General features: G+C 43.0%; 1 protein-coding gene across 4 annotated transcripts in view; it reads left to right on the top strand.

The window, feature by feature from the left end:
• The window catches only part of LOC147428390 (E3 SUMO-protein ligase SIZ1-like), a 53,387-nt gene extending 28,333 nt beyond the window's left edge, over positions 1-25,054 (top strand). For 2 of the 4 annotated variants that reach the window (XM_086497589.1, XM_086497591.1), the window contains exons 5-17: positions 5,031-5,235; positions 5,324-5,451; positions 5,558-5,632; positions 20,376-20,463; positions 21,097-21,172; positions 21,268-21,338; positions 21,438-21,545; positions 21,623-21,778; positions 21,911-22,015; positions 22,337-22,417; positions 22,512-23,754; positions 23,852-24,080; positions 24,641-25,054. In XM_086497589.1, the coding sequence (XP_086353715.1) occupies positions 5,031-5,235; positions 5,324-5,451; positions 5,558-5,632; positions 20,376-20,463; positions 21,097-21,172; positions 21,268-21,338; positions 21,438-21,545; positions 21,623-21,778; positions 21,911-22,015; positions 22,337-22,417; positions 22,512-23,754; positions 23,852-23,889 (2,374 nt within the window). In that variant the 3' untranslated portion in view covers positions 23,890-24,080; positions 24,641-25,054. The remainder of the gene's footprint in view (positions 1-5,030; positions 5,236-5,323; positions 5,452-5,557; positions 5,633-20,375; positions 20,464-21,096; positions 21,173-21,267; positions 21,339-21,437; positions 21,546-21,622; positions 21,779-21,910; positions 22,016-22,336; positions 22,418-22,511; positions 23,755-23,851; positions 24,081-24,640) is intronic. The other 2 variants (XM_086497590.1, XM_086497592.1) reach the window with 2 other exon arrangements.
• The last annotated feature ends 2,150 nt before the right edge of the window (positions 25,055-27,204 follow it).

Below are 27,204 nucleotides of genomic sequence, written 5' to 3' on the forward strand. Positions count from 1 at the left end.
CGACGACGATGCGCTGAAAATGCAGATGCTGGAATCTGAAAACAACGGGTTGAAACTGTAAATGCTGGCTGTCTCGACGGTACGGCGAGGATCTGCTGCGGGTAGGTAAGATCTGCGAGGCTATTATGGCTAAATTCGCAAATGCAGAGGGCTGAAAACTGAAAACGCTGATCTATCTGCAAGCCTAGAAAACGTTGGGGCTGATTTACTGAGTTTGCAAAAACGCTAGGCTGATCTGCAAACTGGGAAAACGCGAGGCCGATCTGCCAATGCAAAAACGTAGGGTCCTGTAGACTGAAAACGCTAAAATCTGCAACTTGCCTGAGCTCCTTCTGTTGCTTATTCTCCTTCTATTAAGTGACCACTTGGCTTCTTTTATATTTCCTTAGCAATTCGCCCTCCTTACTTTTCCAACAAAAGTCACTCATTAATAAATTAGTGAAAAATGTGTATTTTGGGAAAAGGGTTCTATGCTCTCTAAAATGCTCATGATGGGTACTCATGCATGATGCTAATGATTATGCTGTGTCCAAACAGAGGATATGCAACTAATCTAAGTGCCTGGACATGCATGGCCTGCGCACAGGCTCACAAGGGTGCCAGAACACTCCCTAGGCTGACCTGAACCCTAGACCTGAGATAGCTTGTCCACCCACCTGACAATCGTTTCTCTATACCACGGATTAATGATATTCTGCATCGGCTTGAAGGCTCTTCTTGTTTTAGTCGTATCGACATGAAGAGTCGCTACCATCATATTCGCATTCACCCAACCGATGTATCAAGGACAACCTTTGAACCACTTTTGTACTTTATGAATTTTTGCTCATGCCTTTTGCACTAACAAATACCCCGCCACCTTCAATCGAATGATGGAGCGTATTTGAGAAAACACAGTGATTTTGTGGGCAGTTTCTTTGACGACTTGATTATCTTCTCCAAGAATGAAGATGAACATCGACGACATTTTGCTTTGGTATTTGGGGAATTCCACAACCATAAATTGGTTCTCAACAGAAAGAAAAGTGAATTCTTCATGAAACAGATCCACTACCTCGGACGTATCATATCAACAGAGGTGGTTAGAATGGATCTTGAAAAGGTAAAGCTAGACACGAGTGACCCCACTTAACTTCTGTTCATGAGTTTCACAATTTCTTGGGCCTTGCCTCATGCTACGGGCGATTTATTGCTGATTTTACTCGGAAAGGAGCTATCTTTAGATGGACCTCTACACGAGAGCACAACGAAGTGTGTGGGGGACTTCCTAAGCACTCAAAGTGGAGGGAGTATGATTCTCTCTTGACGGTTGTACACATTCAGTTAAAGCAAGAGACAACTACCCAATCGGGTGCACTGACAGTGGTGGTTGAGGGACACTCACCCACTTGTGCAGGAGCATCCCGCTCCACTATCTTCTTTTCCTTTGTCAATTTTGTTCAGCTATTTCAAGTATCTTTGGAGTACTAAAGCTGCTTCGAGGCTACAAAGACCAGTAGTTAGCTGATGTCACAAGACGGGCACCACGTGCCAATAGAAAAGAACAGATTGAACAGACTCTTAGCTCTTCAATAACAACTGAGCTGAAAGAGAGACGACACACGACACGGAGTTGCGGAATTCCACCCTAGCGAGTATTGGCCCCAAACCTTGGCGCCCCTTTTAGTATTTCTTTGTATTGCATCAACACAGTACAAGCCGGTACTCTAGACTCTGCACCTTCTCCAGGAAGCATGCCAGAGAATGAGCCCTAGCCTCATATTTAAAGGCCCTTGGCTTGAAAAGCAGTTACAGTGAAAATCCTTCAAACTCAAAAGCATCTGGTCCAAAAGCAAAACCAAAAAGTTGCCAGCGCAATATACGGAAGTTCGTACAGCCTGCCACGTCATCAGCTAGCGCAAAACCCGGAATTCCGTACAACGTGCCACGTCATCATGCCAGCGTAATTTTCGAAAAAAGCTGCCACGTCATCAGTTTTGCGTGAGTGTGTATGTGGGTCTTGCTTTATTTTACTTTCTTTATGTCACGTGGGGCCCCATCGAACGGGGTCCCCATAAGTTGGTAGGACTTCTTCTTCTGTTACTTGTTCTTCTTAGGGTTTAGGCCCCTCGACCGACTTCTGTAAGTTAACTCCATTCTTTAGGCTTTGCCATGTCAGCAGTTTGTTACATCTCCCCTTCTTGAAAGAGAGTAATCGTCCGTGATTACAGCATATCTGCAAAACGATTCAAGTTAGCTCAATTTTTTTTTCCGAGGGACAATCAGTTTGCTCTTTTTATTAAGGAGTTAGCTTCTCCTTTTTGCTCTTTTGATCAAGGAGTTAGCTTCTCCTATTGGCTGTTTTGATCAAGGAGTTAGCTTCTTCTTTCGTCCAGATTGGAATTCTTGATATTCCGACGTAGTAAAATTATCCATCACATGCAGATTGTACTGATCTTCCATGGGTGTTTTGATGCACTAAATTACATACCCAGGCAATCTCATCCAATTAGGAATATTCAATAGTTGGCACATCACAATGTAACATAAATGCTCACTTATGCATGTTACAAGAAATAGAAACATAAAGCCGCCGATGAACACTCCCCCTGCAAATAACCATCCAGGTCCGGGCCATGAGCTGTTCAACGATTCCCTCATCACTCCTCCCGCAAATAACCTAAAAAGGTCCGGGCCATGAGATATACAACCAAACGCCCCCCAGATCGCAGCCTGCGTCGTTTGGAGGTGCTGAGAGTAACCACTACTCAAGACTTCTTAAGACTCCTCGTAAATAACCACACAGGTCCGGGCCATGAATAAAAAAAAACAGCACTGTTCAATCATTCAAAACTTCCCCCGCAAATAACCACAAAGGTCCGGGCCATGAGTATGAACAAGCATTCTCAAACATAATTTCTCACTGCTCTACCCGGGAGTAAAATCACCAATCATGAAACCAATATTAAAACCAGAGTCAAACATTTCAAATTGGCACCAAGACAGATTCAAAATAGATACCATCCATTTCAAACAAATTTCAAACCATACTTTCTCAAACAAAGTTCAAAAGTATCAACTATAAAACAACTAGAAAGTTCATTCAGGGTTTTGTTTGGACAATCGAACTTGGAGGATGACTAGCTTGCCCTTCTACATCACGGTGATGGTTCGGTTCCAAACCTTGAGAGTCGCATCATTCTTGTCATGCCAAGGCATGCCTAATAGAATGTCACAATTGCCCAACTTCATGATGTGGAAATCAGCTTTTCCATGATAATCTTGAATAGTCACTGGAAGAGCACCAATGAGCGGTGCCACTTTCTGAGTTTGCCCCGTGGCTAGCTCAGCTTCAATTTCTCCACCCTTTGCATCATAATCAAAGTGCATCTGCTTTAAGAATCCTGGATGGATGAAGTTCTCTGTAGCTCCGGGGTCAAAGAAAAATAAGGGCTTTGAAGCCATTGACTTTGCCATATGCTCGACACAATTCATTTGTACTTTCAAGGCGTATGCCATAGATGTCAAGTACTAATCCAATAGCCAGTTTAACTCGTTTGGCTGGAGACGGTCCTGGGTTTGTGTCAACCGTCGACGCGGGAGTTGGCTCCGCGGGTTTGTCAGTGCGTTGGGGACAACTAAAATAGTTATGTCTTGTTTGAAAGCATCCAAAACATTGGCCTTCTTGTAGTAAGGTGTCTCGTTGTTGAGGTGTCAAACGAGGCCTTTGTGGTTGATTTTCACGAGACTCTCGAGACTCTCGAGACTTTCACGAGGCCTTGGCCTAAAAAGTAGTTACAATGAAAAGCCTTTCAAACTCAAAAGCATTTGGTCCAAAAGCAAAGCCAAAAAACTGCCAGCGCAATTTACGGAAATCCGTACAGCCTGCCACGTCATCAGCCAACGCAAAACGTGGAATTCTGTACAACTTGCCACGTCATCATGCTCAGGGCAATTTTCTAAAAAGTTGCCACGTCATCAGTTTTACGTGAGTGTGTATGTGGGTCTTGCTTTTTTTTACTTCCTTTATGTCACTTGGGACCCCATAGAACGGGGTCCCCATAAGTTGGTTGGACTTCTTCTGTTACTTGTTCTTCTTAGGGTTTAGCCTTGGTTGGCTTTTGTAAGTTGACTCCATTCTTTAGGCTTTGACATGTCAACAGTTTGTTACAACTGACTTCTCTCCGACCACTCGCCTGGAGTGGTTTACAATTTTTCTCTATGCTACAGATGGTGTTATTTATTCTCAGCCATTTAGATTTTCTCATCTTTGCTCTAGTAAATCTGCTTTTGTCGTTCAATCTTGTCATCTTGTTTCTTCACTTGTTGAACAAGGATACCCATCAATACCCATCATGAAAAGAATGGTCGATCGTTTTTGCAAGGTTTCTTCTTTTGGAGTGTCTCAGACAATTAGAAGTAAATTCAATAAAAGTGGGGAGCTTGAAAACCCTCTTATTGTTTAGCATAGTGCGTACTAAGCTCTTTTTGGTACATTTAGTTTTTTGCTCTTACTTCACATTGCATGCCGTGGCCTCCAGAATGTGATAGAAACCGAGTTTGTTGTTTTTGTATAGTATGTTCTATATGAGTCAAGTCAAACAAGCACCTACTTGTGGGCACTTGATGATGTGCATTGTGAAGTGGGGTCTTGTAGCTATTGTATGGGATATGGATGGTAAAGATTCTTCTTGTTTGGAAAAATAGTGAAGGTAAGGTCACAGGTTGTCAGGTTTTCAACAAGTATTAATTTGGTTATGTATTGCCACTTCTAGGCTGGTACATTGTAGATTGTCTTTTTCGTCTTTAGCTCATATTAGGATCTTTTTTTGAGTTCGAACTGTAGGAGTTTAGTCTTTGCATTGTTTTATCATTGTCTTTAAAGTTTAGTACTTGTTTCAAAACTTTTGTGCAATAAGCTTCTGTGTGTTTTCTGCCAAACTCTATAGCTTAGTGCACATTATAGTGTTGTTTAACTAGTTCACAATGCAAGTAGTAGCCTACAATGAAAGAGTTATCTGCTATATTTTGTCTGGCCTTACATGGAACAGTAGGACAGCAAGTAGAAGACGCAGGCCTTTGTTAACTAACAGAATGCGCCGCTTCAGCGCTCCTGATCTGGCAACAAGCATGGTTGACAATGGAATTAGAGTTGGATCATTTCAACATAGTTCACACGATGGCATGCGATGTGCTACTGACTCCAAGATGCGTTGCCCTTGCGGCAATCCAATGGAGCTTGGTTCAATGATACAGGTACAATTTATATTCTGTGATATTTTTGCTCCCTACTGTTGGTCATGTGGAGAAATAACTCCTATGTTTTGACATTTTTGCTGTGCAGTGTGATGCTCCTAGCTGTTTGGCACGGCAGCATGTCAATTGTGTTATTTTGCCCGAGAAAGAAGATATGAAGCCAGAAATTCCTACCAAATTTTTCTGTGAAGTTTGTCGCATCGAACATGGAGATCCGTGAGTACTCTTTGCTTACATATCTCATGTACTCGGAAAAATTCTGAAGTTTGTCTGCATTTTAATAGCCTAGATCATTTTAATAGCCCATATCATTTTTGTGCAGGTTCTGTGTTTCAATGGCTCACCCACTCATGCCAATAAAAACTATTGCTTCCATCACGTATCCTCCGGAAGGGAGGTTAGTTCTTCTCTACAAAGAAATACGTGAATGATTTATAAGTTTTGAGTCTTGAATCATAAAGTAACTGCTATGCTGTTTATCTTATTGCCAAGGGACATAGATTAATAGACACATTGAACTCATGAAAGGAGAGCCAAGGCTTTACCTCCTTCTATGGAAGAGGAGGTTAGCAAACCCAAGTTGAGTGAGATTGAGTAGTGGTTTCTGAGTGCGCAGATCGAATGCACACACAGAGAGAGAGAAATGAAATCAAAGTCAGAGTAACAAGATGACAAAATGACAAAATAAATACTATGGAATCCTAAACTGCTAGGTGTGAACTAAGCAGCTAGCTGGGATAGCTAGATCACAAGAGATCCAGCATCGGTCGCTGGCGGATCTCATCAATCTCCTCCATGGCAGTAGTCTGACCGGGCGTTGTGCGTGTCTTGCCAAAGTGATCCGAATCCTCTGATGCAGCCTCTGTCGATGCTGTGTAGTCCTCCACAGTCGTGGGCATCTGGATCTCCCCAGCTCGTGTGCCTCTGGTGTGAGGTGACGAGCTCTGCTGTGGTAGTAGCTCCTTCGGATGTCCAGTGGCAGCTCTAAAGAAGTCTGTGATCTGTCTCCCTCTCCTCTCATCAAACTCTCTCTGTGTCTGTGCAGCTCGAGCAAAAACAGACCCAGGCATCTCAGAGAGAGAGAGAGAGAGAGAGAGAGAGAGAGAGAGAGAGAGAGAGAGAGAGAGAGAGCATGGATTTTGTGCGCTAGCTGCAGGGAGGAGCTTACGATAAGTCCACAAAACCTAAAAAAGATAGGTTGTGGGACTTTCTATTAAAATGGGCAAACATTTGGCCACTTGGATAATGTGAAGACTTTAAAGATAATTTAAGTGGCCCAAAGGCCAAGAAATGATGTATAATGCCTGTAAAGGCCCAAAATAGTGGGCCAAAAATATACCGAAAATATGCGTGTGAAGCTCTCGATCAGAGCTATACAATTAAAACGGTCTAGAGGAGATCTAAAGCGACGTCTTGGCAGTTTATTCCTAACAGCCTTCCACTTAAAGGCCCAGAGAGTCGCCTTTAAGCTATGTAACTCCCACCATCTGTAGGCAATGCTCATGTTGTGCCTTAGGCAGACTTTTCATAAAAGCATCTGTACGGTTTTCATGTGTACAGATTTTGATCAATGAGACCAAACTATCATCAAGCATTTGTCTAATAAAATGGTACCACACATCAATGTGTTTGGTACGCGCATGAAACATGGCATTTTAGCCAAACAGACTGCACTATGGCTATCACAACCAAGGACAGGCGTGTCATAGACAATCCAAGCTCACTGACTAGGTGCACTAACCATATGGCTTCTACGGAAGCCTCAATGACTGAAATATATTCAGCTTCAAGAGTGAAGAGTGCAACTATCCTCTGAAGTCTAGAGCACCATGAAATAGCACCACGTGCCAGGGTGTAAATGAATCCACTAGTTGACTGATGGTGACGTGCACCCGGACACACACACATGCTGTTGATCCCATGAAATGCGCCGACAGGTTGACGTGGCGAAGTGTACGGACGTCCGCAATTTCCCCTGACTGTTGACGTCGTAGATTTCCGCAATTTCTGTTGACTTGCTGACATGGCAGTGCGTACGGATTTCCGGAAATTACGTTGGCTGCTTTTGGATGGCAGATTTTTAACCAATGCTTTTGGGAGCCATAGCTTTTGAGTTTAAGATTTTGGGGCTCTGCTTTTGGGCATCCCTTCTAAGAATAAATAAGTTCTTTTGGGACTCACTCCTCAGAGCATTTGTACGTAGAGTCTGAGAGTGAGTACCCTCTTGTACTTTGCACACAGATTAATATAAAAAGAAATACCGAAAGGGGCGCTAGTCTTTGGGGCAAATACCTTTGGGCACGGAACTACGCCGGGCCGTGTCGTCTTTTGTGAACTGTTTTGAAGTGAATCTCCACCATGTCGTGGTAGAATCTTGACTTGGGGTGTCCAAGTTTGTTACAGTTGTCCCCTCTACCCAACTAAGTTGGGGAGAAGTATGCCACATCACAAACTTGTGACATACTCGCCCTCGATTATACGTGCAAAACAGACAGAACAAAAAATAGCTCAGTAGACATCGACTCTTAAGTATTGACGCACTAGATTGCACACATTCAATACTTGCACAATGAGGGCAGTCACTAAACATTCACTTCACATTCACATCATTATCTTTGTCGAGATCTCAAATGAGAATCATTATCACTGTAACTTATTTAGCAATCACATCCAGACCGCGCTGATCGGTTCATGGATGTCTTGATCTACTAAATCTTGTTATTGTCATATTCTCATCACTTGCCATGTGACTAGATAAAATGCTGTAGTTATTTCATCTTTCTGACACGTTGCTCGTCTAGCCCCAAGGTAGTCACCCCCTGAGAGACTTGAGGGTCATAGCATCTAGTCCACCAAATAGACCACCGTATAGGGTTAGTGCAGCTCAGTAGAAAGAGATTATGAGTTAGGTCAATGAGCTTTTAGAGAAGCCTAGTTCATCCCCTTTGGTTCCCCTATACTCCTAGTGCACAAGAAGGATGGTTCATGATGCTTGTGCATTGACTACCGCGCTTTGAATAGGAATACCATCGAGAATAAGTTCCCCATACCGAGGACAGGTGACATTCTTGATCGACTTGAGGGAGCGTCACTGTTTAGCAAGATAGATTTAGAGAGTGGGCCCCATCAGATACGCATTAGGCCAGAAGATGTCCATATGTCCACTGGCACTTCGGTCTTTGAAAGGGCTCAATAGACTCACATGAAGGCATTGTGAATCTTCCAAGTATCTGGTAACTTCAATCGGAAGGATACATAGTTTATTTTTTCTTGTACTTGGAATGGTCCATAGTATCGCATACTAAGCTTTGAAAAAAGCCCCTCCTTACCCTTCCGCTTTTGTAGGCGTGCTCCAATCATTCTCCTTCAATTGAAAGTCACGTAGATGCTTGTCTACTACCTTCTTATGCTCTGCTTCAGACTTCTGCAAAGTCTCCCTTACCTTGGCAAAAGCAATGTCTAGATCTTGTGTGTACGGATCTCCTTGAAAAATCTTGTCCTTGGTGCTCAAAATTGGTGGAACCTTTTTGACACCCTCAACAATCTCAAATGGCACCTTCCTCGTAGAAGTGTGAACAATGTTATACAAGACTAGTACAACCAAACACTCCCCAGACCGTAGCCTGCCTCGCTTGGAGGTTCAAGCATACAACCAAACGCTCCCCACACATCCCGTATGCGTCGTTCGGAGGTTTTCTAGCATACAACGAAACGCTCCCTAGGCATCCCGTCTGTGTCGTTCCAAGGTTCAGACAATACCAAAACAACATTTCTTACTACTCCACTTGGGAGTAAATTACCAATCAATGAAACCAGTATTTAAAACCAGAATACCAAAACAACATTTCTCACTACTCCACTCAGGAGTAAATTACCAATCAATGAAACCAGTATTTTAAACCAGAGTCAAACAACTCAAATCGGCACCAGTCTGGTTTAAAACAGATATCATCGCTAGCTCGGCTTCTACTTCTCCACCCTCTGCATCGTAATCAAAGTGCATCCGCTTCAAGAATTCTGGATGATGAAGTTCTCTATAGCTCCGGGGTCAAGGAAAATAAGGGCTTTCAAGCCGTTGACTTTGCCATATGCTCAACCTAATTCATTTGTACTTTCAAGGCGTATGCCATAGATATCAGGGACTAGTTGTAACAAACTTGGACACTCCAAGTCAAGATTCTACCGCGACACAGTAGAGATTCACTTCAAAACAGTTCACAATTCACACTTGATTGGACACGACCCGGGGTAGTTCCGTGCCTAGAGATATTGGCCCCAAAGACTGGCTCCCCCTTAGGTATTCTTTTTGTATTAATCTGTGTTCAAAGTACAAGAGAGTGGGAGGGTGCTTTGTCACCAACGTGTGACTACTATCTATCCTTTTTGTTGATTTCTTTCTTATTATTTATTCATTTTCACTTTTTGGAAACACCCCTTGGGAAATCTAACTGCGCTGCATTGCATAACTAGTGTGGAGCTGTTCAGAGGGAGTCCTGGCCTGAGGGCAAGAGAGCACTAAGGTTGGACAAGGAATATGGTTAGCCAAAGTGGGGTCATTGACTAACCAAAGTGGAATCCTTTGCTACAGAGGCTACATTTCAGTTCTTGGTGTGGCTGCAATGTACAAAGGGGGTCAGATGACCTAGAAAGATACAATGGCAACATCTCCTAAAATTTAGGGAACTGCTATTTTGGGCCGAGAAATGTGTTCGCGTCATTACCTCCGGTATGACTAGGGGAACATTTTACAACTCTGCGGCGAAGTCAACTGGGCAACCCGGTCAAGATATTTTTAAGCGGCGAACCCGAACGGGAAAATGCTTGTAAATGCGCCAAGTGGCAGTTTTTCATGAACCTGCCTCATGCAGAAAAATGGGCACTGATTTTTAAGCTGGGAGAGGCCTTCATTTGCAATTGGTCACAGGTTGAGAGCTTCAATGGAGTGCTTGCTTACCTCTTATGTACAGTGCGGTGCCAGGAGTGATGCCCTGCATGCTACGCAGTGCTCTCTCTCCCCCCTATGGCAGTATGTTATGCCCCTCTAGTGGGCTTTTCATTTGACCAATGTACAGTTGTGTGGGTTCATGCGCGATTGCCGAGGCAAGAGCCTCTTGCACAGGTACTAGATTAGCTAGCGGCTAATCCCCCGCAAGTACAAGTGATTCGGAGAGGTTTCACATGCGAAATCTCGTCCGATTCAAAGGGCAAGTGGCCCTACAGGTGCGGGATCTCGAGGATTTGCTACGGATGCGATTGGCACGTAAAACGGAGCCCGAAACAGTGAATTACAGCCTGCTGTGTATTTTTGCAGTTTTAGGGTTTTGCCCCTAAACGGACCCTAATACCCCCAGGACGTTCGGGGACGCGAGGGGATCGCTGTACAGGTGATCTCACGCATTTTTGGGGCAGAAAACAGAGAATTCAGCGTGCTGCAGATTCTCGCCAGGTTTTGCAAAGTGTCCGTATGCGTCGGGAAAGTCATCCAGTGCGTGGGGATACTGACTGTGTAGGGTCCTAGTACAGTTATGCTACTGAAATCGGGCCAGAACAATTGAAATTCAGCCAAGATTGTGGGGGGCAGCTTGTAGGGAACCACAACTTTTATTCCCTTCGTTAAGAATAAAGAAATACCGAAAGGGGCGCCTAATTTAGGGGCCAGTCTGTTGTCGGTCTTCTCATACAGGTGCAGTCTAGCAGCCTGTATCCCTTTCCCCTTTGGTGTGTCTTGAAAGTACAAGTAAAGTGGGCGACAAATTAAATGGGTGAAACCAAATAAGGTTTAAGTCTATGGTCTACTGTCCTGTTTGGATTGAACAGGCCGGTTTCATGGTTCCATCCCCGGGATTAAATCACTTTTTCCCATAGAAGCGAGCCTTGGTTAGTTTGGGCTTGAAGACACAGGGGATAATGTGACTGAAGAGGTTTCCTCTTCACAGGGTCAACAGACACATGAAGTGGGTCAGTCCTCAAGACCACCACAGACGGTTGATGATATATTCAGGACCCATTTGGCTACTGCTGTGGCTATGTTCACACAGGTAATGCAGAACCCGAGGTTTTTAGCCTTTTTGCAACCTCCTCTTCCGTCTCAGCAAGTTGGGTCACTTGATCATGTCCAAAAGCCTGTTAAGGCTCCAGCACAGGTGATTCATACCGCACAGTCAATGGAAACACCTGTACACTTGACGGAGAACATGCAGTCTCCACAACCTATGCCTAAGGTGCAAGAACAGGTGGCTGAGATGCCAGTCTTTCAAGCTGTACGAGTTCAGCCCTCCACCTTTCAACAGCCTATAGCTGGTTCTAATGGGCAGGGAAGCAACTTACAGGCTATGCAACAGGTCTTCCCACCACCTTCAGTACACCCTGGCTATTTTGGAGGTGGATCCGTATTCCAGAGCATGGCTGGTCATGCACCTGGAAATCAGTTTTACACGCCAGGAACAGTGTTTGGGGGTGCTCAAACGATGATGCCTAACCCCATGTATGGTGTCACGGGGCGCCTAAGTTAGGGGCCAATCTGGTGTCGGTCGTCTCATACAGGTGCATTCAAGCATCTGTATCCCATTCCCCTCTCTTGTGTCACTATAGCGCAGGTAAAATAGACGACTAATAATGGGTGAAAGCTAAATCAAGGTTTGAAGTAAAGTCTACCGCCCTTTTTGGATTGTACAGACCGGTTACACCCATCATCGGAAAGTTGCGCCTACATATCTAGTCCTACGTAGATGCTAAAGAATTTTACATCATGCCACTGGACGGATGTGATGTGTTGCTAAGTATTCGTTGGTTGTTTCGTGTACAAGGAATCATGGATGTCTACAACAAAAAGATCACGGTATAGAGCAGGGGAAAGACTCACATTCTGGATGTAAAGCTTAAAGGGGAGCTATTCCCATTGTATCAGCTTCTGCTATTACTTCTGTAATGAAAAAGCATCTTACTGCGTACTTGGTTTTTGCACGTGAAGTGTCAGATTGTGATGAATCAAATTTATCTGTGTTAGATAAAGAAAGGTCAATGTTTTTACAACAGTATAGTGACTGATTTTTCGATTCATTACCGTCTCAATTACCGCCAGAGAGACCTGAGGACCATGCGGTAGATTTGGTGCGAGGCAGTAGCCCACCAAATAAGCCTCCGTACAGGGTTAGTGCGGCTCAACAGAAAGAGATAATGAGCCAAGTACAGGAGCTGTTAGAAAAGGGGCTGATTCAACCCAGTTCATCTCCATTCTGTTCTCAAGTGTTGTTGGTGCAGAAAAAGGAGCGCTCATGGCGTATGTGCATCAAATACCGTGCACTGAACAAGAATAGGTTCCCTATACCTAGAATTAATGATATTATGGACAAATTAGAAGGAGCAACTATGTTTAGCAGGATAGATCTAAAGAGTGGGTACCATCAGATCCGCATTAGATCAGAGGATGTGCACAAGATTGCTTTTAGAACAATGTTTGGCCTTTACAAATTTCTAGTTTGGTCTCACAAATGCTCCTGCTACGTTCAATAGGATGATGGACATAATTTTCCGTCCACACCAGCAGTTTGTTGGTACATTCTTTGATGACATGATAGTCTACTCAAAGAATGAAGAGGAGCATAGGCATCACTTGGCCATTGTGTTCAAAGAGCTACGCAGCCATAGGTTGCTCATCAATGCAAAGAAAAGTGAATTTTTTCTAGAAGAGATTCACTTTCTGGGACACATTGTCTCAAGTTTGACAGGCAAAAGGTACCAGGGTTATTGCAACCACTACGTATTCCAGATAAACCATGGGAAAGTATTGCTATGGATTTTATCTTTGATCTTCTGAGAACGCAGATAGGAAACGATGGTATTTGGACCATCATTTGCAGATTCAGCAAGCAGGCTCATTTTATTCCTGTCAGGAAGAAGATAAAGCCAGATCTGATGGCACGCTTGTTTATGAGCAATATTTTCAAGTATCATGGCATGCCACTGTCGATTTTTAGCGACCGTGATCCACGCATGACAAGTTTGTTCTGGAGAGGCTTGTTTGAGAATATGGACATAACGCTCAAATTCTCTTCGTCATTTCATCCTCAAACAGATGGGCAGTTAGAAGAGGCAAATTCTACTGTCTTAGATCTGCTGAAGTGCTATGTGTCAGAGCATAAAGGAAAGTGGGAGTAGTATTTGCCGTTGGTGGAGTATGCATACAATAATACAGTGCATTCATCAACTGGCAAGGCACCTTTTGAGATAGTTGAATGTGGCAAGAAAGTTCCTCCCATACTGCATACAAAGGACAAGATATTTGAAGCAGATAAGTATGTTCAGGACATGGATGAAATGTACAAGAAGGTTAAAGTGGCCTTAGAAAAGAGTCAGGCAAAGCAAAAGAAAGCAGCTGATCGTCACCGTTGTGAAGTGGTATTTTCACTTGGTGATTGGGTGCTTCTACGCTTTGAAAAGGCAAGGTTAAAGAAGATGAAGGGCAAGGAAAGACTGTTTCCAAAGCTCAACATGCGTTACTATGGGCCTTTTCAAGTATGCGACATAATCAATGATGTTGCATATAGGCTGAAATTGCCTGAGAGTTGGAAGATTCACAATGCGTTTCATGTGAGTCTTCTCAGACCCTATGTGGGTGATGTGCCAGAGTATATGCCAGCTGAAGATCAGCCAGAAGTCGAGGAACTTGACGACATCTTGGTCTCGGAACAGATTTTGGCACATAAAGAAAGAAAAGTAAAAGGCAAGGTTGCTAGGCGTTACTTGGTGAAGTTCGGAAACTATCGACCAATGGATGCTAAGTGGATGGAAGAAGGCGAACTTGCAGAATCACCAACTGTGTTATCACTTTACCTTGAAGCCTTCGATTTGCAACCTACCTTGACCCCTTGAGTTTCAAAGCTACATGGATTGTCAGTGTGACAATGGCTTTTGAAAGAAATGATGAACATGGTATTCAAAGTGAGCTCAAATCAAATACGTGTTACATGAATGTTAGAGCTCTACAGATTGTCAGTTTCGCAATTGCTCTTATAGAAAGTCCAGAACTTTGGTTAGTGCTATAGAAGTGAGTATTTCTTGTCAGTTTGTCAAGGATACAGTGATTGCTTCTATTAAAGGGTACATGTGAAACTGCATTCTTAAACTATCGGTTTGGGTATGCTCGAAAGTGTTACTGGATCCAACGTGTACTGAAAGACAGTGGCAAAATGTGTAGCTACCATTTTGTCATTGGAAAGTTCATGACTCAAAGCAATGGCAGAGTGCGAAGCTACCACTATGTCATTGGGACAGGGTTCACACGCAGGCAATACATGTGTCGACGAGGTGTTGAATACACCAGGGTTGACAATGAGTATGTATGTGTCGTACATGTGTCGACAGGTGTTGAATACACCAGTGTTGACTGTGAGCATGTACGACATAGATGCAAACGAGGACGTTTGGGATTTCAAGAGGGGGGTATGTCACCAGCATGTGACTACTATCTATCCTTTTTGTTGATTTCTTTCTTATTATTTATTCATTTTCACTTTTTGGAAACACCCCTTGGGAAATCTAACTGCCCTGCATTGCATAACTAGTGTGGAACTGTTCAGAGGGAGTCCAGGCCTGAGGGCAAGAGAGCACTAAGGTTGGACAAGGACTATGGTTAGCCAAACTGGGGTCATTGACTAACCAAAGTGGAATCCTTTGCTACAGAGGCTACATTTCAGTTCTGGGTGTGGTTGCAATGTACAAAGGGGGTCAGATGACCTAGAAAGATACAATGGCAACATCTCCTAAAATTTAGGGAACTGCTATTTTGGGCCGAGAAATGTGTTCGCGTCATTACCTCCGGTATGACTAGGGGAACATTTTACAACTCTGCGGCGAAGTCAATTGGGCAACCGGTCAAGATATTTTTAAGCGGCGAACCCGAACGGGAAAATGCTTGTAAATGCGCCAAGTTGCAGTTTTTCATGAACCTGCCTCATGCAGAAAAATGGGCGCTAATTTTTAAGCTGGGAGAGGCCTTCATTTGCAATTGGTCACAGGTTGAGAGCTTCAATGGAGTGCTTGCTTACCTCTTATGTACAGTGCGGTGCCAGGAGTGATGCCCTGCATGCTACGCAGTGCTCTCTCTCTCCCCTATGGCAGTATGTTATGCCCCTCTAGTGGGCTTTTCATTTGACCAATGTACAGTTGTGTGGGTTCATGCGCGATTGCCGAGGCAAGAGCCTCTTGCACAGGTACTAGATTAGCTAGCGGCTAATCCCCCGCAAGTACAAGTGATTCGGAGAGGTTTCACATGCGAAATCTCGTCCGATTCAAAGGGCAAGTGGCCCTACAGGTGCGGGATCTCGAGGATTTGCTACGGATGCGATTGGCACGTAAAACGGAGCCCGAAACAGTGAATTACAGCCTGCTGTGTATTTTTGCAGGTTTAGGGTTTTGCCCCTAAACGGACCCTAATACCCCCAGGACGTTCGGGGACGCGAGGGGACCGTTGTACAGGTGATCTGGCGCTTTTTCAGGGCAGAAAACAGAGAATTCAGCGTGCTGCAGATTCTCGCCAGGTTTTGCAAAGTGTCCGTATGCGTCGGGAAAGTCATCCAATGCGTGGGGATACTGACTGCGAAGGGTCCTAGTACAGTTATGCTACCGAAATCGGGCCAGAACAGCTGAAATTCAGCCAAGATTGTGCGGGGCAGCTTGTAGGGAACCACAACTTTTATTCCCTCTGTTAAGGAATAAAGAAATACCGAAAGGGGCGCCTAATTTAGGGGCTAGTCTAGTGTCGGTCTTCTCATATAGGTGCAGTCTAGCAGCCTGTATCCCTTTCCCCTTTGTTGTGTCTTGAAAGTACAGGTAAAGTGGGCGACAAATTAAATGGGTGAAAGCAAATAAGGTTTACGTATAAGGTCTACCGCCCTTTTTGGATTGAATAGGCCGGTTTCATGCTTACTCTCGAGTCTCAGGCTCTGCATCGAGATGTTCTGAGAAGTGAGGCCTTGCCCACTTATTTATAAGTTACAAGGGATGCCCAAAAGCAGAGCCCCAAACGCTTCTCAACTCAAAAGCTTCTAAAATAAAGCAGTAAGTTCAAAAGCTTCCAAAAAGTCAACCAGCGCAAATCTAGGGACTTCGTACAGCAGCCACGTCAACAAGTCAGCGCAATTTTCGGGACTTCCGTACAGTTGCCACGTGTCACTGTTGCGAGTCGGGGTGTGTCTTGGTCTGCTGTCCCACTTTGTAAGTGTGTCCAGGGCCATACCACCTCACCCATTTGTGACATACCCGCCTCTTGAAAGTATTGTAATCGCCCTTGATTACGCTTGCAAAACAGAGAGAGGCCATAAACTGTCCTAGCAGACATTGACTGTTAGTACCAACGTACTAGGAACAACACATCTAGCACATGTACCAATCGATGGTCACATCAGAGGACATCAGTTGACATTACAGGGCGTCACATGACAAATCACATTCAAATATCATTCGAAATCTCAGACCATGATTAATCGGCAACGTATTTAGCAATCGCATCTAGATCCGGTCGGGACCTCACAGATGCCCGATTAATTAATCCATATTGCAATCATGTCTATAGAGATTTATGAGACTGAAATGTTGCAATCATTTCGTTTATCAGTTCCCGCACTCAAACAAGCCTTAAGTACAAATCAATCAATATTATTTTCATTATCGGGAATTCCAGTGCATAAAGTCATACAGCAGAATACTGTCAGCACAGCAGTATCCCTGAAACCCAAAGGGACATCAGTGACTCTATATCAAATCAAAGTATCAGGGAAGTCTGTCGACAAAGGAGTGGAGTGACTCCCCTCTTGTGCATACCCGCTACACTAGATTCGCCCATGCTGAAATTGGGGTTCTATCGGAGTAGACTTTGCTAAACCGAATGCTTGAAGGTAAAGGTTCACAATCTGAGGAATATCTGCAAGGTCCTCCTCCTCCATCCACTTCGCATCTAATGTGGGATAGTTCTTGAATTGAAACAAGAACCGCCTTATCACTTTACCTTTAAACTTTCTATCTTTATGTGCCAGTATCTGTTTTGGAACGAGTATCGCCTCGCTCCTCCAACTCGGGTTGCTCATCTGGCTCCCCATCATCGAGCTTATCGCCTTTAAAAGGCTTTAAGAGACTCACATGAAAAGCATTGTGAATTCTCCAAGTATCGGGCAGCTTCAATCTAAAGGAGACATTATTTATCTTTTCTTTTATCTGGAAAGGTCCATAGTATCTCATGCTAAGCCTTGGAAAAAGCAGCTTCTTTTCCTTTTTCTTTCTCAAGTGTGCCTTCTCAAAACGTAAGAGCACCCAATCGTCTGCCTTCGGTTTTTGGGTGTATAGTCCTTGTCGTTCTCCTTGTATACTTTTTTGGTGTATGAGGGGAGCGGCCGGGCGTGCTCTACCCGACTCCGAAAACAAAACAAAACAAAACAAAAAAGCACCCAATCGTCTTCCTTGAATTTCAAATCGCGACAGTGTCGATCTGCTGCCTTTTTGTTTCTTTTCTGAGATTTCTCTTCATTGTAACAAACTTGGACACTCCAAGCCAAGATTCTACTGCGACACAGCAGAGATCTGAGATTCACTTCAAAACAGTTCACAATTCTCACTTGATTCGACACGGCCCGACGTAGTTCCGTGCCTAGAGATATTGGCCCCAAAGACTAGCGCTCCTTTGGGTATTTCTTTTTGTATTAATTTGTGTTCAAAGTACAAGAGAGTGGGAGGGTGCTCACTCTCAGAGTCTGCGTCCAAATGCTCTGAGAAGTGAGGCCCTGCCTACGTATATATAAGTTACAAGGGATGCCCAAAAGCAGAGCCCCAAAAGCTTCTCAACTCAAAAGCTTCTAAAATAAAGCAATAAGTTCAAAAGCTTCCAAAAAGTCAACCAAGGTAAATGGAGGGATTTCCGTACAGCAATGTAAAAAGCGGAAATCCGTACACTTTGCCGCGTCAGCAAGTCAGTGCAAAAAGCGGCGCAATTTTCGGGACTGCCGTATAGTTGCCACGTGTCATTGCTCCGAGTTGGGGTGTGTTCAGTTCTGTTGCCTCATGGTTTCTCGTTGACGCTGTGTCAGTCGAGGCCTTTGAGGTTGGGTTTCACGAGACTCTCGAGAATTGGTTCGTTGTTGCCGAGAGGTTTGGTTGGTGGTTGGAGTTGGTTCTGCGGAAAACTCCAATTTTCCCTCATCAGTTTGTAGCCGACGTTGCATGGTCCATAAGTTCTTGCATGGTTGAGACTTGCTTGGATAGACATTATTCTTGTAACAGTAATGGTAGTCCAATGGTGTATCGTAGACTGTTTGTCTTGGGGGAGTGCTCAACGATGCTGTTCGTTGTGTCTTGTAACATTCATATGTGAGCATTTGTGTTGCATTGTGATGTGCCAACCATTGAATATTCCTTTTTGGATGAGATACTTCTTGGAAACCAACAACCTAGGATATCAAGAGCTCCAATCTGGAATGAGACTCCTTATTGGATGAGATACTTCTGGGAAACCAACGACCTAGGATATTAAGAGCTCCAATGTGGAATGAGACTCCTTATTGGATGAGATTCTTCTTAGAAGCCAACGACATAGGAAATCAAGAGCTCCGATTTTGAATGAGAGAATTGATTGTCCCTCGGAATTTTTTGAGCTAACTTGAGTTGTTTTGCACATATGATGTAATCGCGAATGATTACTTTCTTTCAAGAAGGGGGGATGTCACAATTGCTGACGTGTCAAGCCACTGAAGGACGCAGCCAATTTGCAGATCCCGGCCGAGAAGCCTAGACCCTAAGTGAAGAAGCAGAAGCGATGGAAGAAGTTTACTGACTTACAAAGTCTTGCCGAGTGGCCTATTTTTAAAGAGGAGTTCTCACCAACTTATGGGACCCTGTCTGATGGGGCCCAAGTGACATAAAGGCATTAAAAATAAAGCAAGCCCACACACACACACGCGGAGAGCTGATGACCTGGTAGATATGTACGGATTTTCGGATTCTGCATTGACCTGCTGACGTGGCAGCCCTGTACGGATTTCCGGATTCTGCGCTAACATGTTGACGTGGCAGACTAGTACGGATTTCTCCAATACTGACGTGGCACCTGTACGATTTTCCCAAAACAGGCTGGCAGCTTTTGGGCGCTAGTGCTTTTGGGGCCGGATGATTTTGAGTTTGAAACTTTTCATGTAAACTGCTTTTCATAGGCCAAGGGCCTTTAAATATGTGTAGAGGGCTTAGTCTCGAGCACTCTTCCAAGTGAAGGTGCAGAGCGCGAGTACTGGTATTGTATTGAGTTTAAGTAATATAAAGAGATACCGAAAGGGGCCCCAAGGTTTGGGGCCAGTACTCTCTGGGGTGGAATTCTGCCACTCTGTGTTGCGTGCGCTCTCTCTCTCTCTCTCTCTCTCTCTCTCTCTCTCTCTCTCTCTCTCTCTCTCCTCCAGTTCAGTTGTTGAAGTGCTAAAAGTCTGTTCAATCTGTTCTTTTCCGTTGGCACGTGGTGCCCGTCTCATGATAGTTATTGTAAGCAAATCCCACCAAGGGCAAATACTTCTCCCAATGAGTCTTATGATCAGAGATATAGGACTTCAACAAGTCCAAAACCACCGAGTTGGCTATCGCCGATTGCCCATCTGCTTGTGGATGAAACTGGGACGAGAATTTAAGCGGGGAGAATACAGGTCTCTTATCCAATACTACAGATTTAGGCATGCCATATATTCAGAAAATCTGAGAGAAAAAGTTTAATGTTTGGCCAAAGTGATCGGCTTTCACTGTCTTCTTAAATGGGATGATGTGAGCCTGCTTGTTGAATTTGTCAATGACTCCAAGTTTTATCATGCCCATTGTGAGTCTTAGGAAGATCGAAGATGAAATCCATTGCTATACTCTCCCACGATTGGTTTGGAATAGGCAAAGGTTGCAGAAGTCCTAGGTTTTTTTGTCTGTCAAACTTGACCTTTTGGCATACCAAATAAGTGCAAACAAAGTCATCCATATCCTTCTTGAGCTGAGGCCAATAGAAATGCTTTTCCACTCCTTTCAAGGTACTCTCGTTGCCTCTATGCCTGGCAAAATGTGGATTATAGTGTAAAATGAGATGCATCTTTGCCTTTCGATAAAATGTATATATGTTGTACCATGAACAGATCAAGTGTAATGCAAAGTGTGGAAGCATCATTTACCCTTACTCACAATGATCGGGAACATCTTAGATATCCAGATTACGACCTTCAGGTTTGCATGCCTTGTTTTCTGCTACTCTCACTGCTCTAGATGTACAGACCATGTGCATTCTTTTTGTCACTTACTATTTCTATATGTATAGGTTTTTTGGTCCCAAAGGTTGCTATAATCTCTTTTGGACCTACAGACATATGTATGTATGCCTGTGACATGTATGTACGTATGTATATATGGGTGTGTACGCCTACAAAATAACATTGATTATTATTGATGTGTATATGTATGTACAAATTCAATCTACACATGTATGTATGGATGCACACCACATTGAGATGTGTAAATGTGTGTGTGTGTGTGTGCGCGTGCATGTATTTATGCATATGTCTGTGTACATGCAAGCATGCGCGTGCACGCCCGCAGACACACCTGTAATGATGTGTATGTATGAGTGTGTGTATGTGTCTACCTGCATTTAAGTGTGTGCCACATAGCTACAAATATTTTTTCTGTCTGCTTTTGTCTGAATTCAAAATGTGCTTTTCCGTCAAATTGTGAGCATATCATATAAATGTGAATGCAGTCCAGTCATTTGAGCTTGAATTTAGTAATTATTAGCGACTACGCAGTAGCTTGCAAAAGAGGTCGTTGTGGGGGTCATGTAATTTTCTTGATGCTCTCTTGCAGATTTGGTGTGTGCTTCTTGGTGATGAGGTTTCATATAGAATGCATTGGCCTCTAGAAGCGGATTTGCGAGTAAATGGTGTTTACTTTGCACCCTTAATTTAGTTTCTGGTCAGGCGAAGTTGTCTAGTTTTAGTTTTTATGTTGTGGCCTGAGCAAATAGTGTGACAACAGGTGATTCTGTCCGTGTGACAAATAGACGAGGAGAGAAACTGGGGGCCAATGATCGTGATGATGGTCCACTGGTAAGGCTTCATTATTTTTAATACTAATTACTTTACTTTCTTATTCCTGCAGTCCATCTCACAATTTTGTACTGCACTTGTTTGGACATGACAATGTAGATTACTGATCTCACCAGAGAAGGCTTAAATAGAATATCATTTACAGCCTATGATGGACGAAGCTTTTGTTTAGGAGTCCGCATAGTTCAGCGGTTGACAGTAGATCAGGTTTGGCAAGATACTGGCTCTCCAATTCATGGATTAGCAAACCATTTGCAAAGATTTCATGTAGAAAATCTTTACAGGTTTTGAGCCAAATTCCCAGTGAAACAGAAGGTGAAAGCCTTGATGAAGCTTTGGCACGTGTGCGACGCATTAGTGGTGGTGGAGCATTGGGTGATGATAGTGACAGTGACTTAGAAGTTGTGTCGGAATGGGTGACTGTAAACCTTCGCTGCCCGGTAAGATGGTTCATGGTTACAGTTTATATTTGTGTTGCTTTTCAATACAGTCGTTGTAGTTTGTTTTTCAATGGCTCCTATGATTTGAAGAGCAGATAAACTTTTTGTTGAATTTTTTTTTTCTTCCCACAGATGAGTGGTTCCAGAATCAAGGTGGCTAGTAGATTTAAGCCATGTATGCATATGGGTTGCTTTGACCTACACACATTTGTACAGCTCAATCAGAGAGCTCGAAAGGTATTGTTTAGTTGGTTGTCTTATGATTTCCTGTAAAAAAAGGAAAATACTTTGCTGTGAAGCATCTGCAAGTGTCTTCTCTTTGCTCGTATGTTTGCATTTCTATGTTTGTAAGGAGATTTGCAAGTAGTCTTTTTATGCTGAACTTGCTGAAACAGGGACATCACATCCTTGGGTGTTGTATATGTTTAATAGGGCTTGAATACATCTCTGCATCCTTTACCTAGTTTTGGCTTTGGCTAAAGGCAATGCTTGTTTTTTAAAAGAAAACTCTGCAGTCAAGCTTTCCTATTTAATCAAGAACTTGTCTACCTGTTTCAGTGGCAATGCCCTAGTTGTCTGAAGAACTATTCATTGAAGGATCTTGTCGTAGATCCATTCTTTACACAAGTTGCCCGAGAAGTAAGAACCACAGTAACTACTATCAGTGTCTTCTTCTCTTGCTGGCTTCTGTCCTGTATATAAGAGTTCTAATGTTTGCAACTGATTATGACAGTTAGAGAGCTATGATGAAGACGTGAGTGAAGTTGAGATGAAGCCAGATGGCTTTTGGCGTCCCAAATTAGATGGTGATTCTCAGTTGAATGAGTCATGGCGAGCACCAGTTTGTTGGAACTCCACGATAACTCATGCTGACAACTTTCACTTTTCTTCAAATCCCGGGGAAGTGGAGGAAGATGTTTCGGTTGAAAAGGTACCGCTAAAGATAGGTTTTAAGCGAACACAGGATGGGCTTTGGAAAGTGAATGGCACTTCAGGGCCCGAAGACTTGACCATAAGTGATATGATGATTGGGCTTAATTATGATGCTTTAAAGAGTGTTGCAAGGTCTCACAAGAGTACTGCCAGTGTGAGCAGGGAGGTCTCAAGTGTGAACCAGGAGCCCATGAATTTCCTTAAACATTTTGGAAGAGAGGAAGTGGAAGTTAATTCATGTCCATTAAATGCCGCTGTGAATAATGATCCCACTGGATTTTTTGGCGGTGTTTCTGATCAAGGGGTAATTGGAGAAGTTACTGTGTCTAGTGACGAGGAAGACAACTTAACAGCCTTCAATACAGGTGCTGATGGATCTCTTTACATGAATCATATTGAGGTACAAAAAAATCACACGAGGTATATTGATCAATTTGAAGAAGGTTTTCTTCAAAACTATTCAGAAGCAGGAATTGCTTTGGCTGAGGGAGCCTCCTGTCAGTCAAATATGACTGTAGCTGTAGATTTTCTAGGTATGGGTCAGGAACCTTCATCCTTTTCTGCTCAAAAGGAATCGTGGCAAGCAGAAAACGAGGTTGGATCTTACAAATTTTTGAGCTCTGCACCAGAATCGTTCATGGGCCAGAGCTCCCACCTTCTTGATGACTCAATTGCGATGCAAGCATACAACCCAAGTGTACTTTTGAATCAATTTTCTAGAGACACCCATGTGCTGGATACGATTTGCATAAATCCTGGTGAAGAAACTCCTGTTACTTGTGCACAGGGATATCAGACCCTATGCAAGGAAAGCTCAAAGGACTTGGCTACATCTGATCCATCACTAAGGGAATTCTTACCCCATCAACCGGCCAGGTCTGCATCTAACCTAACAGGGCATGAGCCCAGGGAAGCTCTTACTGATGACATGCAAGGTGAGTGGTTCTCCCTTAGTTTGGGTGGAACTGAATCTTTCAATGCCGCAGCACCTTTCTATGAATCATGTGCTCAAACGACACAAATTGATCCGCTTGTTGAATCAGGTGCCAATCTGTATTTGAAAATGCTTTACGTTGAATGCAAATATGAGTAAATTTATCATGCCCCATGCCTAAGTTTAACTTCTTGTCTGGCTTGCAGCATCTGCTCTGCTTGATTTAAGTCATTGCAAGACATGAGTAGATGGAAGCTTCTTTGGATCAAAAAGAACTAAAGGCAGTAAAATAACCCAACCCGATCAATACCAAGGGAATTTCTTTTGTATTGATTCTGACTCTGATTAAAGTGGCAGGGGCTTTTGCATCCAAACATTTGAAGGTCCCTTGTTCTCTGGCTGTTTTTTCAAATCAGATCCCCTTCTAATTGTCAGGTATTGCAGAGGTTAATAGTTTCTCATTTTGCACCCCTCCCATTGTTGGAACAGTGAGACCTTGCTTTCTTCATTTGGACTTGGAGACATATTTTGTGGTAGTTTCATCTCTGGTTGTCTGTCTTTCCCGGTCCCATTAATTGGAACTTGGAGTGAGGATGTGTTCATTATTCAAGGCTACCTTAGAGACTGTTGTAAGGCCCAAAAACTGAATTTGACCAGCTAAAGGTTTAGTTTGTTGGTTTTTTTTTGGGTTGTTTTGGGCTCAAGCAATAATGCGTACCCTAAACAATCAAAGACATACAAGTGACCAATAGAATGCCCCTTACCATGCCAAGCTTTGTACAGAGTGATAGATTGCAAGGCTTTAATAGGACCCCTGTTAAAATGTTCATATGCAACACACATGATGGCCTCAAGCAGACGCACATGTTGCAAAGCTTAAGTCTTCTGTGCTTGGACTTTGTTAAACGCTCTGTGAACTCTTATGTGAATTTCATTTCTTTCCTTTTTGAGTTTCTAGTGCATGCACAGGTTGATAACATTTACATGCTTTGCAGATAGGATGCTAGATAGCAGACGGTTTCAAAGCTTGTCAGTTGCTGGTGCCCAAGCAACCATTACCTACCTTACCTGTAAAACAACTCGTATTCTTTAACTCTTTTCATGGTTTCTTCTGGCCCCATTAACCTTCTTTAAGTCCTGAAACATAGCGATTGGTGTTACCTTGTATAATACTCACCAGAGTTCTCATGTGAAGGTGCAAGCTTTAAAGGCATTTTTTGCCAATGTACAGATATACTCCACATACTGACAGAAAGTAAGCCCTTGAAACAGAATCTGTAGTGCTCATAATTAGCACTCAGATAGCTAGGGTTGTGTATGCAATTAACCCATTGATGCTACAGTTTCTCAGGCCAAACATCTCTCTTTGAACTTATAATTTCTCAGCAATGGAAAAGGTGTTTCTGCCATCTGAGAGGATGAGCAATCTGGAGTCTCTCTTTTTGGCATGCTAAAACATGTCTTAGAGGAGAAGAGAGAGAGGTATACAGTCTTTTGTGTCTCTAGCTTGCAAACGGTCCTGCTAGCATTCATGGCCCGTGTGAGTTTCTCTTGTTTTAGAATGCCCACATGATTCTTCACTTTGTTTTAGGTTCTCTCTCTCTCTCTCTCTCTCTCTCTCTCTCTCTCTCTCTCTCTCTATTTTTTCTAGCATGGAAGATGTTTTCGTTTTTTGTGCCGCGAGCTCATACGATGCACCACACGGTCTTCTCGCTCCCATGCCATTCACTACACCACAAGGATACATGCCTAGCACCTGACACTGCTCTCCCTCTGTAGATCTTGCGACTAGCTTTCTCTAAATGTTGCATCCATTTGGCAAATCATTTTTCCTGGTGCTCTGTTTCTCGTCTCTGCTTGATTCCTATAATGATTTGCTCAAAGCTTTGTAGTGAGACAGGAAGTGGTGGCCAGTTATTGTCAATGCCTAGACACTATGAAGGTGAGAATTTTGTCTTTGCTTAAAGAGCATTAGGTTATCTGTTTTTCACCCTTGAAGACGAAGATCGATTTCAACCATAGTTTCATCTTTTGCCCTAATAAATAAGATAATTGGAATGCTCCTTAATTCTCACGATATTGCACATAAATTATTTTAATGCATAAAAGTTTATGCAAAAATACCTTATTGTTGTTCAAATCCATTTGCATTTTGAAAACGAGGTTCTTTTGTGTATAAGTATTATCTTTTTTTTAACACACACACACACCTTTGATGCAAGGTGTTCCTGGGAAACAGGTTAGGCGAAGGTGGTGGCTTTGGCTTACTTTTGGTCTCTAGTCTCTGAATGAACCACTATTAGTAATTTCTCTTAGGTAGGCAGGTGTCAGGTGGTCTATCTATGAATCTAGATGGGGTTCCTATTCATAGACATTTTGGTCTTTTGATTGGCTAGTTTCAGGAAATAGGAGCTACCACTCTTACTACCTTTTGTTAGATTTTTAATCTAAATATTGTCTTTATTTCAAGAAACAAATACTTCTATATGGCAATGTGGATATAGGCTTTACACTAGCATATAATAGCTCACAAAGCCTTAAATACAGCCTCTATATTTAGATTTTGAATCTAAATAGTGTCTTCATTTCAAGAAATAAAGACTTCTATATGGACAGTGTGAATACATGCTTTACACTAGCATATGCTGCCTCACAAAGCCTTAAAACTTTGACTGGAGTATAATGTTCACTGAGACATTGTCTAATACTTCTTATTCAACAAATGTTGCTTTTATAGTTCTAAAACACTTTGCATCATTCTATCTTTTCTACTTTTTAAAGTATGACAACTTGCATGGTTTCAAGCTTGATTGTTATAGTCTCATCAACCCCATGAGGCATTAGGCCTATAATGGGTCTACTCTCTAAACATTGAGTATGGTGCTTGGAAAGGGTGGACACACACACACACACACACACTTTTTCATAATAATATTCCTTTTACATTGGAAAATCTCTTCACCTGGATTCAATAGCTTGACTATATGTTTTGATACCTTAGATACCTGCATCCTTGTATGGATTGGCCCCTCTTGTTACTATTTACTTGGAATGAGAAATCAAAACGGGGAACGAAAACATCAATTGACATTAATTGCCTTCCCCTATCACAGATACGTTTGAAACATGATGAAATATGGATTCGGAATAGGAATCTAAAATGGGAATATGGAACTAAGATTTAAAAGTGACCATTATTTGTAACTCTAGTGATCCCCTCTAAAATTTCATGATAGTGTGGACTTTCCCTCTACTTCATGGGAGTTGTATTGGCTTTATGTGCCTTTTTGATGGAGCGGAGGTGGAGTGTGCAAGAGAGGGAAGGAGAGAAGGGGAAGGGGAAGAAGAGCAATAGACCTGTTTTGGTGGAGCTTGTGAGAGTCAACCACTCTTACTCTCTTTATTTCCTTTATGAACAAGAATAAGTGGATGGGCGTCTGCCGACCATATTTGACTACGGGGCTTGAAACCCAACAATCTCCCACTTGAAGGCCAACGTGGCCCAAGTGGATAAAGAATGTAGGGACTACTATGTACAAATGTACAAAACCGTGAAGCA

The sequence above is a fragment of the Adiantum capillus-veneris genome, chromosome 23 (genome assembly GCF_014529385.1).
Source record: "Adiantum capillus-veneris isolate H3 chromosome 23, ASM1452938v2, whole genome shotgun sequence".
Classification (NCBI taxonomy): Eukaryota; Viridiplantae; Streptophyta; class Polypodiopsida; order Polypodiales; family Pteridaceae; genus Adiantum; species Adiantum capillus-veneris.